Source organism: Pteropus vampyrus, unplaced genomic scaffold (genome assembly GCF_000151845.1).
Source record: "Pteropus vampyrus isolate Shadow unplaced genomic scaffold, Pvam_2.0 Scaffold148, whole genome shotgun sequence".
NCBI classification, from domain to species: domain Eukaryota; kingdom Metazoa; phylum Chordata; class Mammalia; order Chiroptera; family Pteropodidae; genus Pteropus; species Pteropus vampyrus.
Window position 1 is genome coordinate 3052769 of NW_011888929.1, and position 22066 is coordinate 3074834.

At 35.0% G+C, this 22066-nt stretch overlaps 1 protein-coding gene across 3 annotated transcripts in view; it reads right to left on the bottom strand.

Annotated features, from left to right (window-relative positions):
* Positions 1-22066, bottom strand: part of TRPC6 (transient receptor potential cation channel subfamily C member 6) — a 118471-nt gene that overhangs the window by 5415 nt on the left and 90990 nt on the right. For all 3 annotated transcript variants that reach the window (XM_011369417.2, XM_011369419.1, XM_011369418.1), the window contains 6 exons: positions 18358-18574; positions 12117-12350; positions 10063-10327; positions 8547-8742; positions 7618-7821; positions 4903-4977 (listed from right to left, as the gene is read on the bottom strand). In XM_011369417.2, the coding sequence (XP_011367719.1) occupies positions 4903-4977; positions 7618-7821; positions 8547-8742; positions 10063-10327; positions 12117-12350; positions 18358-18574 (1191 nt within the window). The remainder of the gene's footprint in view (positions 1-4902; positions 4978-7617; positions 7822-8546; positions 8743-10062; positions 10328-12116; positions 12351-18357; positions 18575-22066) is intronic.

The following is a 22066-nucleotide window of genomic DNA, read 5'->3' on the forward strand; positions in this document are numbered from 1 at the left end:
TACATCAGAAACATGGTAAATTGGTTTTAAAGCATGAGGCAGATGCCTTACAAAGTAACACACTGAATGACACAGAATAGGTAATAGTGCCAAGAAAACAAACAAACAAACAAACAAATAAACAGAAAACAACGTTCTATTTATTTGAGAATGTGTGTGATTGTAGATTTCCAGAGTATAGATGTTGAAGTGCCAAGGCCACAGCTACAGTGTGTTCATACAGTTTCAGCCCAACACACAGCTCTCCTCTGCATGCACTCAGTGGATAGAGTTTCTCAATTGAGACATTTGTGACACTCTGGGCTAGACAATTATTGTCAGGGACTTTCTGTGCATTGTAGAATGTTTAGCAGTGTCCATGGCCTCTACCCACTAGACACCAATAACAACTCCCTTCTCTGGTTGTGATAATCAAAAATGTCTCTAGCTATTACAAATGCACCCTGGGGATGCTGGTGGTGGGGGTGCAAAAATCACTCTGGGTTGGGAACCACTGGTATAGTTAAATGATATGTGACTGGCTAAACAGTTGTAAATTCGTTTAGTTTATTTTTATGTCACTAGTTCTACTCTACACCTGAAATATGAATTTGGATGCAAAAATAACATTTTTCTGAAAAAAATCTAATCAGTTTATAATACATCATAGATATTCAATATTAAATGTTAAAATTGAATAATACCAAGAAATAGCATGTAAGGACAACCTTAATGATGCAAAGAAGCATTATCACCACTTGGTGGCAGAAAATTCTAATATATAATTGTTTCTAAGTACAGCTACTAAAATGCACTGGAAAGTCAAGGGAATTCACTTTGCACTATCCATAGTATTTAAATCTTAGAGATTGGGTCTTTATAAATGATATTGACATTTATAATGTGATGAGAGTGGAAGAAAAAGCTGGTTGAGTGGAAGCAGGAAGGACTGGGTATAAGCTTTGTTCTTAATCTGCAAATATATACTCCAATTCTGAATGATCCATCGCCTATCCTTTTTTATGCCTCTTACCACATTTCCTGCATCCTTTTGTTTTTTCTCTTTTTCATTTCCTAGTAATTACTTTATTAGCATTTCTCATTTCGTCATAACTTCACTGTAGAATTAGAGTGAGGAACTAAATAGCTTGTTTGTTTTCCATTAAGAAAAACAAATAAGCTTTAGTCTTTGGAATTTATTAGGCCGTTGGACACAGCAACAGTTCTAAGTGTCTCCCGTTCTCCACAAGCATTAAATGTCCTGAGGCCAAGAGCAAAACCACAGACTGAAAAGGTATAGGCAATATATTGAGTCAGCAGGAAATGAAGGCATGAAATGAAGCCATGTGGTACAGTACTGGTAAATCACTTGCTTTGGAATCAAGTATATATGATTTGAATTCTGGCTCTGTCACTTGTCTGAAATGGGACACTGGGCAAGTTGTTTTACCTCTATTATCCTCAGGTTCTTCATGTATAAAATAGAGAAAACAATGTTACCAAACTCCTAGAGCTAATGTGAGGATTAAGGAAATAAAGTATGTAGAATATGTAGCTTGACATACAGTAGGCATTCTACAATGTGAGTAGCTGTTATTATTGTACAGAAGTTATAAATATCTACTCTGTGGCTTTAGGCCTATTTCATGGTTAGTTATAATCTAGTTTATTTATTCTAGAGATACTTTGCCAAATATTGCTTTTTGCATGTCCAAGCTCGTGACTAAGTTATTCAGGGAATGAAATATTCAGTGATTCCCACACCCAGATGAGCAATAGAATCTCCTGAGATCTTATTAAAAATACACATTTCCAGGCCTCGTTGCCAGAGATTGTAACTCAACAGACCTGAAGAAGAGGACTGGGAATTTATACAAAATCAACCAGAGAAGTGGTCCTGGTGATAGTGATGAATTGGAGCCACTACTTTATGTGATTGTTTCCTAGGATGATTTAAAAGATGGCCTCTGGTTTAATTAAAAGTTAAAGGCTATAGTTCCTGGATATGTAACTGATTTTTAAAAAATTTCCACATCTCACTCAATCCAGTGCAGAATGGACCAAAAAAATGCTGAAATAGCATGTTTATGCTCCATATTGACTTACTGTACATGGTGCAAAAATCTGCTCTAAAACTGACAACTTGAAAGTGATCGTTCTAGAGCTAGAACACAGCAGTTATTCAAAAACTTATTTGGCATTTTTAGGTTTAGACATGTGATACAGTATGGCAAAGATTGCCTTTATTTTATGCTACCCTTTCTGACTGCATATCTGAAAAGCTAATGCTACCAACCACCAAAGTCAGTGATCTTCAGAAGGATATAATTAAAAATAACAAATAAATTTGCTTACTTTGTTTTAAAAAGTATTTTTATATGGCACATCCTACTGATTTGTATGGTGTGCCCAAAGCAGATGTGAAAGAAGCATTTGGGCAACCTAACCACGTTAACCTTCAAGGAGTCAGAGAGAAGGCCTGAGTAAAATAGAAACTTAACTGTGTTATTTTAGATGCAGAATTTATGAAAAGGAATAAGCAAAAGCCATGTGAATTGGATGAGGAATAATGAACCATGAGAGTTTTTCTAAGCACATATGAGGGCCAAACATGCTCTAGCAGGAATTCATCTCAGTAACAATAGGCAAAAATGACTGAAAATGTAAATGATTGCTTTAAAAAACATTTTCTCAGGAATATAATTAATGTACCATGAAAAAGCAAGCTACGTGAAATGTGCCTCAACTTTTGTTCATCACAAGCTTACGTAACAAAGGAAAATAAAGGGAAAATAAAGTATACGTTTGCATTGATTTGGTCTTCCAGGAGTCAAATTCTAAGACAAAGTTAGAAGTAGGAGATGTATTTAGAATTATGCCGATGAGAAATCATGAGAAGTGGGATCAGGAGGAGGCAGAAAAAGCTTCTAGGCTGTGAGGCTCGCTTCCCTGTGAAAGGGGGAAAGGTAAAAAGTCAGCCAGCCCAACAGGGGGCTCCAGTGCAAAGACTGCCCCAAGAGGGGTTCTGTGCTGGCAAGAAATGTCCATTGTGGGAAAGCTGAGGGGAATTCCAAAGGTGCTGTAGCTGGAGGCTGTCAGCTGACCACACTCCTCGAAGAAGGCTCTCTCCTGAAAGAAGATGAGTGGCACATCTCCATGGCTGCCACATTGTGGCAGTTATACAAAAGGGTCTCTAGATGGTGTAACTAATACTGGAATCAACATTTTGTTGATTCAAAACTAGGGTCAGATACCACAGTCTTAGTATTGCTCTTGAAGAGTTTCTTTCAATCGAAGATTTAAAAAAGGGGCTATTGGAAAGTATAAGGGGATCCAACCTGTGTTTAAAAGATATAAAATACATTTTTTCAGATGATTAAAACAAATTTTAATTTTATACATTTTTGGAGAGACTGCAAAGAAAATAAAATTAGTTGATTTGAGAGATACTTTAGTTCCTATCATAAAGAAAAAGAGCATTTGATTTCTCTTGAATTTTTGTCATATTTGTCAGATGATTTTTGGTGTCATGCATTCATCATAATTTCAGCACAAGTAGTTTCTTACTGGAAAACTATAAATTCAACTTACACTGACCTATTTTTGCAAAATTTTTATTGTTACTTACATCCAAACAACAAAAGAGCCACTTCTCTATGACAAGTACTTAACATTTGTATAGTTTGTAATTTACAAAACACTAATTTAATCCTCACAACATTCTTGTGTGGTAGGTTGAACAACTTGATTATTCCTATATTTTAGAAGAGAAAATTGAGGTTTAGAGAAGTTAAATGAATTGCTAAAGGTACAGAGATGAGATGAAATCCCAACCTTTTGAATACTTAGTTCAATGCTCTTACTATATCAATACTATATCAATACTATATCAATACTTAACATCTATACTTAATATCAATACTTCCTATTTTTTGCTGGAAGAAAAGTTAGCTTAAAAACAAAACAAAATGTCCTCCCTCCTCTGCATTTTTGTCCCAAGAGGTGGCCTCATAGCATAGTTCTGGTTAACGAGATACCATAACAGAAATTGTTGAAAGGCACTTTCTGAAGGTGGCAGATTCAGCTGGCATGCCCTACTTTTTCTTTTCCCTTATTCTTTTCTCATATCTGAAAAGCAAGTGCTATGGCTGAAGATGAAGCTGTCATCTTGCATCTGACTATCACAAAAAATCCAAGGAAATCACACCCCCGGCAATAATCTTGTAATGTCTAATTCTGGAGATTTAAATGGGAGGGAGGAAAAACAACTGTTTTGTAAAACACTAATTTTTTTTTAATTATGAGCAACTGAATGCAAGTCCTAGCTTATATGTCACCTTTTTCCTAATTCATTCATTTATAATATCCCTTAGCAATAAGCATTTATTTTACCCTTACAATTTGCATACTACAAGAAAGAAGCAAATGTTCTCATTATTGGGGATTCTGCCACTCCACATTAGGGACCTGATGCATTTCTTGGGCACATTACAAACTGTGCTGACTACAAACTGTGCTGACTACAATAGATAACCATTGAATTCTCATGACACCTTTTTGACAACTTCTTGACAGCCAAATAAGAAGGTCCTGCTAGACGTGCATACTCTCCACCTGAGCTTTAGTTAATCATATCTCCACCAGATCCCCTGACAAGTTTCTCTATTACTTTAATTTTTCCTTCTTTACATCACTATTCCTATATTCCATCACCCATGGGTTCCCAAAAGTAGTATTTAATATATCTTAAATATACATGTAATTATTTTTGCCAATAACAGATTTCGAGCATTGATAAAATAATTAAATTCTTTAATGTGTCTATTATCTGTTTCTTGAAATTAATTCTGAGCATTTGTTCCTTTCTCTGAAAAGATAAGCTTGATCATATGCAAGACTTCATATTTTCAAATATGATCTTACCTGTTTTTTGTCAAGTGATAATTTTGAAAGGTCTTCACGACTTCTCCAAATTCCAAATTTCTTTTCTTCATTTCTCTTTTAAAGATAGATTTTAAAATGAGTATAATTGCTAACTGTACATTTGGAATTATAAAATCAATTTCACTCTTTATTTCATATTTTAAAAACCATCTCATATAACTCTCCAGCAAGTTTCAATGACAGAAACATTCTTTTTTGGGGTCTACCCTTTGTAAGTGCTTAAACATTTCCTTTGGACACCGAATTCACTCAGATTGCAGTTCTAATCAAACCTGTAAACTACACATTTAATTATATTTAGTGAAGGAAATTTTTGCCACTCAACCCAGAAGTTTGAGTTATATGGAATGTTTCTCTTTTTTTTAATTATAGAATCTTATGATTGCAAGGAACTTTTACAACCAGTTGCCTACCCAATACAGGAAGATCTTCTATATAGTCTAATAATGGCCATCCAGCATTTATTGATTACTTGTAGTGACAGAGAGCTCATTACCTCATAAGACAACCCACCACCGTTATTATATGTTTATTTTTCCATTGAACTAAAATTGAACTATTTGCAACTTTCACCCATTGTCTCTCTTCCTATTTTTGAAAGGATAAAAAAAAAATTACTTCCTAGTCAAAAGTGGGAATTCTAAAGATATTCATCTGTTCCCCATCAATTCCCTTTCTTCAGGTGAAATAGACATCTCTTAAATTCCCCATTAGATGACACACTATTCACACCTGTCCTCACCCTGGTCCTCCTCTTCTGGGTGCACTCAGTCCTCCTGGACATAGAGTTCTGCACTCAGCAGACTTCTTTGCATAGAGTAAACACCCCCTAACCCCACCCCAGCTCCCACTCCACACAGTTACACACAACATTCCACATGTGCTCTAAAGATTTCTAAATATACTGTGATCACCCTATCCCCTCAGCCAATCAATATGCCTCTTTTGGCTTATTTTTTATTGTTTCTAATTTAATACCCTTAAATCTTTCTTTGTTGAACTCCTTACTTCCAAGCCTAGTCTTTCACATTGCATGTGAGAAGTTGATTTCTGAACTTTTCAATGTTAGAACTTTGTTGAACTCCTTTGTTGAACTCCTTACTTCCAAGCCTAGTCTTTCACTTTGCATGTGAGAAGTTGATTTCTGAACTTTTCAATGTGAGAAGTTACTTAAGAGTCTGTTAGAATCCCCCAAGTCATAATCAGCTACCAATGCTTTACCTAGCTGTGTAAATTGAAGGAGAGGCAAGGGACATATAGCCACAATAGCAAAGCTCTCCCTTTCAAGATCCACTCCAGATAATGTAATACATTATTTTAGTTATATTTCATGGATTTTTCTTACATTCCTTTTTTTAAAATTTCAAACATGCCTTTATTCTCCATAAGTACACTGATTATAATCCAGAAATGTAAACATCCCTAGATCTGAAGATTCAGTATCTACATGGGGTTTAATGCTCTCCTTTGACAGTAGATGCCTCATTGCACTCAAGTGGTCAGTGATCAACTTGTTTATAACCTGAAGTTCTGAGTTCAGGCCAGAAGTTACATGGGTGTTACTGCCCTCAAGTTAGAGTTGAATAGCGATGGGCAGAGCCCTGAATTAAAGATTCTTTTAAATCCCTTTCAGTAGGAAATGTCTAATGTGCTCCTGTTAGACATAAGCGAAAAGCCCATGCTGAGCTAAGTGACTACATTAGGAATGGATGGACATACCATAATGGACTGCTTCTTTTTAAAGAGATATAGTACAGTAGTTATAATGGTCACAGCATTTAAAAATATAATTATAGGTGGTGGAGATGCTCTTCAAATAAACAACTAATAATGATTTGGTTCTGTGTCCAGGATATTTTATCTTTTCAAAAAATGTCATCGACAATCTAAATGAGGACAGTGAGAGACTAAAAGCTATGACTGCCTGAAACTTAATAAGCCAAGGTGTCCCCTGCCTGAGCTTAATGCTGTTCCCAAGAAAGGACTAAGCCAGTTGATAAAGTTACTAAAGCTGCCATTTGAGGAATGGAAACTGGTTGAGGAGAAGTCTTTTATTGGAGTGTAGACAAAGGCAGATCTTTCTGTCTTAGAGGTGCTAATTTTTTTTTTTTTTTTTTTGATATTGACAAAAGACCCTTTCTTTTCCAATTATGAAGTCATTAGCTTGTCTACCCAGCTGAGATATTTGGTGAGGGGAAGAGGGTGGCATAGGAGATGTGAAAGTAAAGAGAACGGCCTATGCTCTTGGGGTGGAAAACTCTTAGAGCCCCTCTGTTTTTCTGAACTATGAACTCTGAAATCACTGGTGGCAGAGTTTAGTCACTAATAGCACAAGTTCATTGAATCACTTGAAGAGTGATTATTTCAAAAGCTCTGGTCTCAGGAGAAGATTAAGCTTTCATACTGGAGCAACTATTCACGTTAAAACACAAAACAGAACAAAAATTCTTTTTTAATCCTAAGAATTAACTAATACCCAAAATGTTGACTTGAATCGTGAGATCCATCAGTTTTGACATCATCTAAACCTGTAGGCATCTAGAACACCATTGTAAAAATTTTTTAGGCATGTTTTAGGTTTCTGTGAAAACTTTGTTTAAATGTAAACTTCATACCACACTGTCAATTTTTGTCTTAATAAAACTAGATAGATTTATAATATATATGTAATTATAAATTATCAGGTTAAATTACCTTGTTCATCTCTGCATCCTCCTGGAAACCTTTTTTATGACCCTGGAACAGTTCAGAAATCCACTTTTTAAGCCTCAGTAAGAGATAAAACAGGGATTTTGGACTTGGCACCAGGTTGAAGGGAACTGGAAGAGTTCTTCCCTCTTCAAAGTAGGAAAACCAAAGTTTGGCCCTTGCAAATTTCCATTCCACATCAGCATCATCCTATACAAATACACATGACAGTTCAGCAAGGAAATGCATAAACAGAATTACTGGGATGCTCCCAACATTGTGTCCCTAGATGAAAGTAATGATGCCTGCAAACAGTCTCAGACCCCAAAGACTGCTCCAAGATATTTTTGAAATGTTAAGGTTCTACTCACATACTCTTTCCTAAATCTGTCTAAAATTTTATCAGGCTTATAGAACTACAGATCTCAAAACTTACATGTGTTTATAAATACATTGAAAGATATAAATGTATTTTCCTACATTCTGAAAATACTATAAAAATGATTCACTTTTATTCTGCAATGGATCACTCATTTGATTGATTCAGGACACCAACCAAGATTTCTGAAATAAAATTCATAATCACTCTAAATTTGGGAAATGGTCAGTTTTGAACAACACTCAAAAAAGGTTTGGAGAACAGTGGTATTCATAAGCAATACATTTTTGAATAAAATGTAAATTCATGCTGATAGAGTATTTCTAAATTTTTTTAACAATAACAAATCAGACAACATTTCTCCTCTTCATGCCACTCTCCCACCACACTCATTGATGTTGCATTTGGAAGCAAAGAGTTAAAATTTTCTAGTCCATAAAATAGGGAAAGAACAAAAGAGGGAAAGCAGTCTGTATTATCACAACCATTACTGAGTTGATCCCTGGAATAGTTAAAACATGGAGGCACAAAATATACCAGTGTATAGAGATTATACCTCAATTTCCTGGAATGAACTATTGATCATTGCAATTAACATGTTTAGCAAAACAATGACCATTGTAACATTATAGACTCCGTAAAGAACGTAACCGATGTTTTCAATGAATTTGTGATTATAGTTGATGACCACTGATTTCACTTCAGAAAGTCCAAATATAGCCCAGAACAGTGTCTTAAAACTCTCCTCGACTCTGGGGGAAAATAAAGAGAGAAAGGAAATAATAAAGTCTATAAATAAATGATAGTGGTACTATACAAAAATAAATTAATGTCTTTGCAAACATGAGAAAATTCTTTACTTCTCTGAACCTCAGTTTTATTTTCTGTAAAATAACTTTTATTCTCAAGGTTGTTGCAAGGATGAGGTAATATTGTGTATATGAAGCACATAACTCAATATCTAGCACATAATAAGTGCTCAGTAATGTTATTAACATGACTTCATAACTACAGATGTTAACATTTAAATAATCCTTAGCTTTGGAAATGGAAGTGTTAAATGCATTGCTTAGTAAAAATAATACAATTTGTTTAGAGTCCTTTTAGGTTTCCTTTTCATCTATATTTCCACTCATACCCAATAAATAGATAATATAATAATAACGTGTCTTAAGGAAAATATGACAATATAAACATAGACACTATTACCAAAATCACTGACATATCTTGGTAGATATTTTGACACTTTAGGCATAATTATTGACTAAAGCTAAGAACCTCTGCTTTTTAACCTAGGTGATTTCATTTCTCTGATAAACTGCACTTCACAAAAATATGAATAACACCAAATTATGCTTCAGTTGATGCTTCACATTGGACACCTAATATCTGAGAAATCTATTCCAAATAGACTACATAAAAAATACATCTGTCCATGGCGAACATAAGCCAATACTCTTGTCACTATTGATAACTCAGAACTTCTTAATGATAAGACCCGACAAACTGAATTGAGAAAGCAGATGTTCTCACAGTCAGCGTCCCAGGTGTCTCATAAGCAGAACACAGCAGTTACAAGTATAGACACTGAAGTCAGTGGACAAGGGTTTACATCCCAGCTTTTCTACATACTAGCAGCTATGTAACATTCAGCAAATTATTTAAATTTTCTGAAATTCAGTTTCCTTTTTTTGTGAAACGAAGATAATAAAATGATACATGTGAGAGATTTATTACACTACCTGTCTTTAAACATATTAACTATTATTATTTAATATTGGGAAAGTGCCTATATTTTTGAGCTCTTCCAACTCATTTAGAAATCCTTGCATTTTCCTAAAGAGGAACGGGAGATAAATCTTTATCAAAGCGTTATTTGTCCCATGGATATATACGAACACTTTTAAGCTAACATTTATTTAATCTACAATTTTCACCATCAAAACATCCAAGAGCACATACATTGTTAAGGTCTCATTTTGTTTTACACAACATTTATTAAATCCGTAATCATTTAAACTCATATTATTTAATCTGCAATCATCATCATCAAAACATCTGCGATCACATACGTTGTGAAGGCTTCATTTTGTTTTGCACCAATGTAGTAGGAGTAGAGGTTGAACATTCCAATCATGAAGGCCACAAACACCATGATGAATATGACCATGAACTTGAAGATGTCTTTTACCGTTCTTCCAAGTGATATCTGCAGAGGTCCAAAGCTTTCATTTGCTGGTAAGATATAAGCTATTCTGGAGAAACTTAAAACTACAGCAATTGCATAAAGACCTTCAGATATAATCTGAGGATCAGAGGGGTCCCACTTTATCCTGGCTAGGAAAAAGAAAAGACAGTTATGGTGAGTTTCTTTAAGCTGTTTATTTAGATAACTTCCTTTCTAGTTAAGAATATAATTACATTAGCAATCCAGCTCCCAAAGGAAATCTCTAATCTTAAAGGGTGTCTTTAAGTGTCAGGTATATTTAAATTTATCAATTTCTTGAGAAAATGATCCTCCTGGCTTGCTGGCAATTTTCTGCAAGAATGTAGCATAATGATAAAGAGCTCAAACTATGGCCTCAATATATGTAAAAATTCCACGTATAGATATATATAAATTCCATTCATATATAAATTAGAAAACCTGGCACAAATTACTTAATTTTTCTTAGTATTATTTTGCCATGCTTAAAAATGAGATAATGACACTCCTCCTACCTCTCTCATGTTTTGAGAATTCAATAAGTCAACATACATACCATGTTTAGAAAGTGGTTGGCACTAAATAAATGGTAGTGTTTATGATTTAATCTTAAACTATAATTACAGTATAATGTAATTTTGGGCTTGTAGAGTACTTTTAGTTATTTAAACTTATAAAATAATTTTTCTTGGGTACTCAAGTCTATTTTTATAACAAAAATGCAGCAATTGTTCACTTATGAATTTTTCTGAGATTATTATGTCAGATCATCAAAACCCTAATTAAGAAACCATCATGAAGAAAACTGCAAAAGCAATGTGTAAAAAAGAAGAAAAACACGATTATAAATTTGAATTTGTTTATTTGCTGAGAATTGGAATTAGGAAAGGATACAAGAAACTAATAAAAGCAGTTTCTTTTTTTATAACACTTTGGATATAAGTAGTACATATAAATAAATAGATATAATTGAATTTTTATATTCTGCATATTAAAAATTTATTTAAACATTAAAATTAATACTAAAAAAATAGTTTACAAAACCTTATGTGACATAGCCAATAAACCTATGTCAATTGAATGTTAACTAATTTCTTAACACTTTGGATATAAGTACTACATATAAATAAATAGATATAATTGAATTTTTATATTCTGCATATTAAAAATTTATTTAAACATTAAAATTAATACTAAAAAAATAGTTTACGAAACCTTATGTGACATAGCCAATAAACCTATGTCAATTGAATGTTAACTAATTTCTTAACAGAGGGTTTAAAATAAATATTCAAAAGGAATCTATTTATTCCACTCCAGGTTTCTACAAGAAGGGATTTTTTTCTAAGCAAATAACTGAGTCTACCTAATCTTGGGGTTTGATATTACTGAGCCCATTGACTAATCGACTCAGGACTATGTCATCCACCCTGAATTTTATCAGTATTAGAGGTGACGATCTGTCTTCTATTTTGATTTTTTGTTTTATATCTCAACTAGTTCAAAGCCTGGATGGCGTTATTTATTTGAAGCTCTCTCAGAGATTTCAACAATTCTCTTCCTTTCAATAATTTATATGTCTTAAATGGAAATGATACTGAAATGTGTACTATTTTTAATAGTTAAGAGAAAAAAAGGAATCCAAGACATAAGACAGGCATTCTCAATGGAGTTGATAGTTAGCAGTTGATCCCAGAGAACAAGTGAAATGATTCTTGCGACTAAGAGAGGTTTCCAGCCAGAGGATACATCAAAGGAAGAAGCAGAAAACATACTTCTTCACATGCAGATATTCTGAAGAAGCTGGAAACCAACCAATTCGATGAGAATGAGTAGTAAACAAAATACTACGACGTGTACATTTATAAGAAACTTCTGCGTTTTTAATTAATTTATATTGACTATGTATTGTAAACTCACCCAAATTGTAGTATCTCACATTGTCTCCCAAAGTGACTTTTGTCAAGTCCTTCAAAGTATCATTTGCATCAATGATGCTCTGGGCTTTGGAAGCATGCCAAAATGCCATGAATCTTGCAATGAATGATGCCGCAAAGATCGCTAACATACCAAAATCAAGCATATTCCACAATTCAAACAGGTATTCTTTGGGGCCTTGAGTCCAGATTTCTTTACATTCAGCCCATATCATGCCTGAATTGGAAAGGGGTTTAAATATCAATTCAATTTTATTACAACTTTAGCTCTTCAATAAAACAAAATAAATTTGAAAGATCTCAACCTGATATTCAAAACCCTTCAAAATTTGGCCCCAAACCAACCATCCAGCCATAATTCCCACATCCCCCCAAATCCTGCATTCCGGTAATATTAGAGTATAATCTGAAAGAATCTGACAAAGTTTATCAAGATGCTTAAAACAACAAACATTCTTTGATCCATTAATCCTACACATAAAAAAAAATACTAAAAAGATGTTCATTATAGGATTCTATATAACCAAAATGTATAAACACACCCACACTCATACACTCAAAATAGAAGTAATTATGGAACTTCCACAGAAGGAGTAGTATGTATCCATCTGATATATTTTAATTGCCATGGGGTAGTGGTCACAAGAATGTAAGTCACAGATCTCCAGCTACAGAAATTTAATTGCCCATGGGCCCCAGCTACCACATTATGAAAAAGATGCTCACTTTTGTCCCAAGGCCATGCTGCCTATGGGCTGCTCCCAGACAGTGACTGAGGATACCCCTTCTTGGGAGACATGGGACTCCTCTGATGCCTAATTTTAGCTCAAGAATTTCCTGACAGCTTTGCCAAATTTTCCTAAAACTGCACAGAGGTCTAGGATGCTTCTTCCCAATGTTCCCTTCCTCTCTCCTTCCTTCGGGATCATATTTGCATCCCAGTCTGACAGTCCTTGCATCCTTCTGCGCTCCCTTTCTATTTTCTCTCACATGAAATTTCCTTTAATAAAATTTCAGTCTTACTTAATAAATTGTCAACATTTAATCTTGTCTTTGCACGTGCTTCTTGGTGGACCTGGACCAACACACGGTGGAAAATGTTTATGTCATTTAAACATGTTAAGTAAAAAATGTTTATGTCATTTAAACACGTTAAGTAAAAAACATAGCATTTAAACACGTTAAGTAAAAAAGTCAAATATATTACGTAGTCAATGACTTTATGTTTAAAGCAAGCATAGCGAAAGATTAGAAAGAATTACCGGATCTCATTAATAGTAGTTGTCTCTTGCTGGTGGAATTATTAATCATAGTGCACATTCTCTCTAAAATTTAGTGTAGTATTTAGGAACACAGGTTTTGGAATTGGACTGCCATGGATTTGAGACCTGTCCTTCTGCTTATTAGCTGTGTAAACTTTGGCAAGTTACTTAAACTTTAAAAAACTCAATTTGTAAAATGCATATAATAGTAGTTTGTACCTTATAGGATTGTTATGAGACTTAAATAAGATAAGACATGTAAACTGCACAGCGCAGTGTCTGGCACTTAGGAAAAATAATGACTAACAATTATTGAGCAATTATTATTTTTAAATTTTTATGATAGTCACACATTTTCTATCTTAACTTAAAGAATCTTGCTTTGTTAAAATGAAGTAATTTTACCCTTAATACCTTTAATATGCCCTACTCTCTGACACCTTGCCTCCTCCTAGAGCCATGTGGAGGAATACAATCTTTGGATTCCAACCATCAATCAAAATCTACCCTATCACAAAGTCTTCCATAGTCCCCTTGTAGAAAATAATCTTCTCCCTTCCTTCCAGCAACCACCTGCCCCAAATGCTCACACTTTTCATGAACCTCTATCACAGAACCTGCCATATGAATGGGTGTGGAGCCAGCCTGTAGAAGATAAAACAATGGCATGGTCTCTGTTTGCCGACAGTTTACTATGTGCTTTTCTCGAAACCAGCATCAGTGCAGTACAGAGGACATGGTTTTACGAGAAGACAACTTCATTACTTATTTTGAATTATTCCACATTGAGAGGAGACTGGGATTAAACTCATATATATTTTAGTGGATCAAATTTAAAACAGGAAATACTGCATGTATATACTCACACATACACACGCGCACACATGCACACACAAACACACACACCTCCTTCCCCAACCCCAGTGACTATGACAAAGGATGATAAAAATCTGAAGGCAGCTTCCCTTTTGTGGTCCTGCCAGCCTCCTCACCAGGACAAGAATAGTTTAATTGAAGCATAGGGATTAATGGGATATTTAAACTCATATAATCTAGTTGTTTTCAAAGCTTCCTCACATTCTTCCTTCCACTTCTCCATCATATTTCTCTCTCTATCTCTCTCTCTCTCTCTCTCTCTCTCTCTCTCTCTCTCTCTCTCTCTCTCTCCCCTCTCTCCCCTCTCTCCCTCTCAGAATTAGAATCCTTGGTAAAAATGATATCTTACCAAAGCTTAAAAAACAAAACAAATACAGTGAACTATTCTGCTGAAGAAAGACTTCCTGTCATATTTCCCTTGAGAGCCCCTGGGAGCGGCCAAGCATAATTTTAAATCCTCCATCTAGTCCATCTTCTCTTGCAAGCAAGGAATTTTTCCACGGGGTCGAGCCTCTGCTCGAATATGTCTGGAGATGAGGTGCTGACTACTTCTGAAGGCTGCTGATCCCACTGGTGAATTTTCAAAAAGTATCCCTCTGTGTGGATCCATTAGTGCTAATTCTGCCCTCTAGGGCAGTAGAGAATGAGCCTGCTCCTTTTGCTTTAAATGTCTTAAAACAAAATGAACAAAATAAAACAAAATAAAAACACTCATGTGCTCATTAAATCTCTTCTTCTCCAGCAGAGGCAAGTGTACCATAAAGCTAATGAAACTTACATTTCAAGATGCCTTATTTGCCCAGGCTCCCTCTAAAACCATGTTTTGTCTTTACTTCTAAATGAGGCCCTCCAAATAAATAAACTTCAGGCTCCACAACTCCTGGATTCCACTCCTCTCCCATCCTCCAGAGTAAGCCACCCCAGTCCCTTCAAGTGCTGTTTTGTGGACAGCCACTCACTCTTCTGATTGCTTTCCTTGGGATGCTCCCTATTGTGCCCATTGTTTGCATGAGCCACACACAATCTTGCAGTTGTGGTCTGGCCAGAGCTTGGAACGGTGGAGTAATTACAGCCTTTGACTGTAGTCCTCTCCTTTTGTTGGAGAGTCAACTCAGCATTACATTTGCTTTCTCAGCAGCTCACACTGGACATTAAATTAAAAGTGCTCCTTACAACCTTTTCCCATGAAGTATCATCCAGCAAGTCTCCACCTCCTCTCATTAGTTTGAGCTCACTGTTTACCCTTATCCTGCAACGTCAAGTCTGTCATTCAACCTTTTGACTTTTTGTCAACCAAACATTAGATAAATTTGCTTTCTGTGACCAATAATGAGGTCTTTTTCCTCAAGATAACCAACATCTGAGCTAAGTAATTCAGTTCTTATTAATACTTCCAGGAGGTACAACAATTTTCTTTCGAGAATAACTTCAGAAAGAAAAATACCAGTATCAGAAACTGAACCGGGAGTCTAATATATGCTATAAAGTATCAGCTGTCTGTTCTGAGTCATTAATTGTTTTCCCTTCAAAAAAACACTGTGAGATAATCTCTGAAGTTAAATGCAAAGGTTAGCAGCCAACAGTTTCAAGGAAAATGTTTTTATTCACAAAATTACAAGTTAATGTAATATTCTTGGTTTAGGTTTCTATGTGAAAAAGGAAAAGCTTCTAATGCTCATAATAAAATATTAGTAGAAGAGTGAATTATGCATGATAAAGAATAAAATGAACATTCATTATATCTAATCCCCTTAGATAAAATCTAATTTTTCAGTTTCATCTTGAAATAGTCATATCTTGCTCAATATGTCTCCGTTAATAACTACCATTCCTATGTAAAAGTAACATGAACTCTTAGTAAAGAGTTTAATAATAATTATCTGAGGTTTATTGAACTTTTCCTGTGTACTAACCACTGTATTATATACTTTACATACACTAACACACATACAAAAAAACTATAACACATAGGCTTTTAGTCTAATAAGATCAAGGCAATATCCAAATGATTGCTTATTTTTATTTTAAAATCAAGTATTAGAGGTAAAATGTATTTTATGTTATAGCTTTAAATTAGAAAAGAAACAGTGGAAAATCAAAGTCATCTTCTTTGCCTGTTATCATTACTTTGGTGATGCAATTTACATTTTAAGCCACAATCCACATTTCTCCTTGAAATATAGCCAGGAAATACAGTAATTCAGAAGTTTTGAATAACAATGCTGTTGAATTACTCCACGTGAATTTAAAATGATCATATAGTGATTTGCATGGTGCTTCATAATATTTCAATTGATCATCCTATTGGTCCCAGTGTGAGGAAGCCAAGAAGATGTCCCCTGACTTAGAAGTAACATAAAACTGACTGTAGATGCTTCTCCAGATCACTGAGGAAGAACTAAGCCATGGACTAACTAAAGGTTTTGAATAGAGATTCCCTGAGCCTCTTCTCTTTACATCCTCTGTATTTCCACTCTAGATGATTTTATGCATAGTTGGGGCCTTAAATACCATCTAGAAAATAAAGATCGTTGAAACTTTATCCACAGCCCAGCCTTCTCCCAGGGGTTGTATTTTCTATTATTTAGTGGACATCTTCACATGACAATCCTATCGGCACTTCAAAGTCAATCATAACTCAAACTTCGTTATCAGCTTTTCGTTCTCCCAGACTCAAGCATGATCTTCCTTCTCTACTTTCCCTTGTAGAGAACTACACCACCTAATAATCCAAAGTATAATCCACACATCTTCCTTTCTGCGTACAATCAATCAATGAGTTCTTCGAAATGTATCTTTTAAGAAGCTCTCAAGTCCTTTCCCCATTCCCTGAATTCTGGACTTCATCCTCCTCACAAGGATCACTTCGGTTGTCTCTCAGTCTCCAGACTCACCCCTCTTCTAAGCCACTCTCTATCTCACAACCACTGTGACCTTTCTAAAATGTGATCTGATCACATTACCACTGGTGAAAATCATCCTCTGGCTATCTCACCACCCTTATCTTCCATTATCTACATCCACAAATGCACTTGTGCTCCAGCTGGGCTTAACTCATAATATTTCATGTGTACTAGGTGTTGTCCTAGTTCTAGATCTTCACGTCTAATGTTTCCATGCCTTGTAACATCCTTACTCCTCTATAAACACTTGATTCGGTTAACATTTCCATATCATCGAAGTCTCAAATTTAAGGTACCATCCAAGGAAGACTTCTCTGTCCCTTTCACATTCCACCTCACTCAGATTTAGATGAATCTGTGTATATGTCCATAATACCCTAACAGCTCTTCAATTCTAGTATTTATCACATAAGTTTTAATTACTGATTTATTTACTGACCTGCCCCAAACTTAAACTTCCTTGAGTGCAAGGATTATGTCTCATTCACCTCAGGATCCTCATTACCTAACAAAGGCACTAAATAGCTATTGAATTTATTAATTAATAAATTTCTAATTGAAATACCTTTATCATTTGCACTATACTTAATGGCAAGTCATACATACGATTGGTTGACAATTAGTGTAGTCATAATCGTTAACACTATATCCCCTCTGTTTTGCTTACCATCTGGGAGATTTAAGGCAAATTACTTAATCCTCACATACATGCTGTAAGGTAGATGTAATTATTATGCTACATCTGGGGCACAGAGAAATTGCATAATTTGATGCATGTAAAGTGCTTTGAACAGTTTCTGGTACATAATGTTCAAAAATGTAAATGGCTATTAGCTTTAGTTTCTATTAAATCTCAACATAAAATCATGTGGTTGTTTTTAAGTTTTAAGTAACAGCTTTCCCAAAATATGAGTGATGGTTTTTTGTTTTTTGTTTTGTCACTGACAGGGTTTGATTAATACTGTCCTGTTCATTTTCTTCCTGAGTTTTTCTTAGAAATTCAAAAAGCATGTGGTATGTGAGGAGACTATGGCACTTATAATGAATGCAAATAATTCCACCTTAAAAACACAAAGAAAACCATGGTGACAGTGCATTGTAGAATGCTATATACATTTGTATAACTGATGTGTCCAGCTGCTAAAGCTGCAAAAATAAATGATGACAGAAAATCAGTCCTTACCTATTACCCAGGATATAATGAGCATCTCCATCCATGAGAAGCAGGATGTTTTCATCCTGAACAGCTGTTTTGCATTATCTGTGCTGGTTTCATTAGGAAGGAGTTTGGTGCCTTCAAATCTGTCAGCTGCATTCATGACTAGCAGTCCCAGAAAAATGGTGAAGGAGGCTGCATGAGCCACGAACTTCATGAATGGTCCACGCATTATCTTCCCCATCTGCCACAACACACACCAAAAGAAAATCTTAGCTTTGTTGTGTACATTTTGCAAAATACATAGGCATACACATAAGAATAAACATCTGTGCACTCCAATGTTCTCCTAAGGTAATTTGGTATATTTATATAACTATTGATAGAGTAATATTTCCTTATTTTGGTTACATTTCTTATCTACATATGCTGATATTCTGGACTGACATTTAAACAAATTAACTTTTCTATTAAAAGATATTTAAGTTCTTAAATTATTAGATAACTGACAAAATAATATTTTATTAATATAATAATGACAAAAGGCAGAGAATAGTATCATCATTATTAATAAAAAGCAAACTAATTTAATGGGCATGAAATATTGAGGAAGTAGCAATGAAAATATTAAACTGAGTACTTTACAATGCATAGATCATTGGTTGGTCAAGTTCTAGTTTCATTTCCTCATTAGCTGAGTGCCAATAAGTGAATTTCCTAAATTATGTGAAAATAAGATTCTTAATATGAAATTTGGAGACAATAAAAGCTCTTGTGCCTCTATAGTACAGGATTTATTTCCATCTGACATGTACAAACTCTAGGTAGGGCAGAGAGGTGGTGTGTGTCCAGGAACATCTCAAGGGCTCTGTGCATCCTCTGATGGTAAGCAAAACTCATTATGTACGTGCAGTTTTTTTTTTTTTCTCTCTCTTAGGAGAGGGCCCATAGCTTTCAACAGCTTTTCAAACGAGTTTATTATTACATAAAAATTTATGATTTAATAATACCAACAACATAACCAGTATTTATGAATGTGCCAATTACTGTCTTAAGTGTTTTATTCTGTTAACTCATATTTATCTATTAAATGCCCATTTTATAGATAAAGACACTGAGAAAGTGAGGTCTAGAAACTTGCTTAAAGGACACACAACTCATAAATGATGCAGCTGGAATTTGAACCCAGCCTTCTTGTTTTAGAATTAATTTGGTTTGCAAGACAACTTTATATTTTATCATTAAATACATATACAGGTATATGTAAAGTCTTAGAGAAAACATAGAAGGTTCTTTTTAAATCAATAATATTGTAATAACTATGTATGGTGCCAGGTGGGTACTAGACTTATTGGGGGGAATCACATTGTAAGTTATGTAAATGTCTAACCATTATGCTATAGACATGAAACTAATATAATATCGAATGTCAAGTGTAATTGAAAAACTTTTAAAAAGTAATAAAAATTTAAAAAGACTTTAAGAAGCTAAATGCTATTATAGAAGAAATGCAATCAATGTTCTCTGTTCCTATAAACATTATTTGTCTACATGGTTTCAAAACATAAAAATTAGAGCTAGAATGAATCATAGTTTAGTTCCTTGTCTCTTGATGTTTAGAATCTTAGGCCAGACAGGACATCAGGATATTTGTGTGTGTATGAGTGTGTGTGTTTATATCTTTCTATATAGTTTTAAGCCAATGGATCCATCTAGTTAGATATATTATACAGCCAATCCAAAGTTACTTTGTGAAAATCTGCTTCAAAAATATTCTCTAAAACCCATACTCCCATAAGAATGCTTATTGAGTCACAAAGCATTCCTTTGTGTGTGTGTGTGTGTGTGTGTGTGTGTGTGTGTGTGTGTGTGTGTGTTTTAGATCTTGTTTAAACAGAACTCACAACTAATCAAATGAGGGAAGAGTTAAAACAAATGAGAAACAAAGTAGGCCTGATTTTCCTTTGCCTGTTGTCCTTAGCTATGTTTTTAAAAAATATATAGACAGTTAACAAATTAACATTAATGCGGGTGAGGAAACATGGCTGAGTGAGAGCCGTCTTCAGATCTCTCCTCCTGAAACAACAATAAGCTGAACATCTAAAACTCAACAAAAACACCCAAACTGCACACAAGCATGTCTGAGCATGAGATCTGCATACAAGAGCTACCACAGGTCAGAAACCTGGGTGTTGGACAGTGGACTTGGAGAAATAAAGAAGTCGCCCCTTGCAGCCTCCAGAGCTCCCTGCGGGAAGTGGGGGAGGGGAGAAGGTGCGGGAAATTCCCTGATTAGCCTGCCTGGAAGTGCCGGAACTTCTAGCAGCCAGCACCAGGGCCCAGTCATCAGGGCAGAAAGCAGAAAAGTGGGACGGGACCACAGTTGATTTTTACTGGCCCAGCTGCAAAACCCAGGCTGAGCTGCAGCCCTCAACTCCCAACCCAGAAGGCCCCTCCCCCAACACCCTCTGAGACCCATCACCGTGGAGCCCCAGGAGAATCTGAGCAAACTCTACTGAAACTGTTGTTAACACTGACAGAGACTGAAACTGAGAGTAGCCAGTGTGATTAAATATCTACAAGAAAATAAAAAAAGACATTTAGGCTTTATTTAAGTTAGGGATCCAAGAGGCTTAGATGCCACCTACTGGACACCAAAAGAAAAGCGCTTTCTTTGCAGCGGGCTAAAGAGAGACCGTTAGAAAATAAATCTTTTTGGAAAAACAACAGAATACACTTCCATTAATGCCCAGATGCAGAAATAGCCCATTAAATACCATGAACAGCCAAGGTGACAAGGCATTTCAGAAAGAAAGAGAAAAATCTACAGAAAATAAGCTTACAGACATAGAAATATGTGACTTAAATGACAGAGAATTAAGGACGTACTTCTGAAAAAACACAATGCGATCCAGTGACATCCAAAACAAGTCAAATCAACAATTTCAGGAATTGAAAAAACAACTAGATGAGCAGAGAGGAGATCAAAACCCTCAAGAAGAACCAAATACAACATCTGGAGATTAAAAAAAAACACACAAAGCAAGAGTTGAAAAATGAAATAACAAACTTGGGAAATAGAGTCAACCAAATAGAGGAAAGGATCAGTGAATCAAAGACAGAAATCTAGAAATAAATCAGAAGGCAGAAGAAAGAAACCAAAGAATGAAAAGCAATGAAAGAGAAATTCAAGAAGTATCTGACACCTTCAGAAGAGGAAACATAATAATAATAGGAATTCTCGAAGGGGAAGAAAAGGAGCAGGAATAGAAAGCATTTTCGGACAAATAGTAAATGAGAATTTCCCAAATCTAAGGAATGAGCTGGAGCTTAGAATTCAAGAAGTCAACAGAACACCTAATTATCTCAACCCAAAAAGGCCTTCACCAAGACACATTGTATTAAAGTTATCAAAAATCAACAACAAAGACAGAATTCTCAGGGCAGCCAAAGAAAATAAGATGGTAAAATATGATTTAGATTATAATCGGATTTCTCAGTACAAACCTTACAAGCCAGAAAAGAAGAGAATCAAATATTTAAACTGTTAAGTGAAAGGAACTATCAGCCTAGAATTATATATCCAGCTAAGCTCTCTTTAGATATGAAGGAGAAATTAAGACCTTTCCAGACATACGAAAATTGAGGGAATTCACTATGAGGCCTGCACTACAGGAAATACTGAAAGATGTCAGCTCATCTAAAACAATAACAAAACAAAACAAAAAATACATAA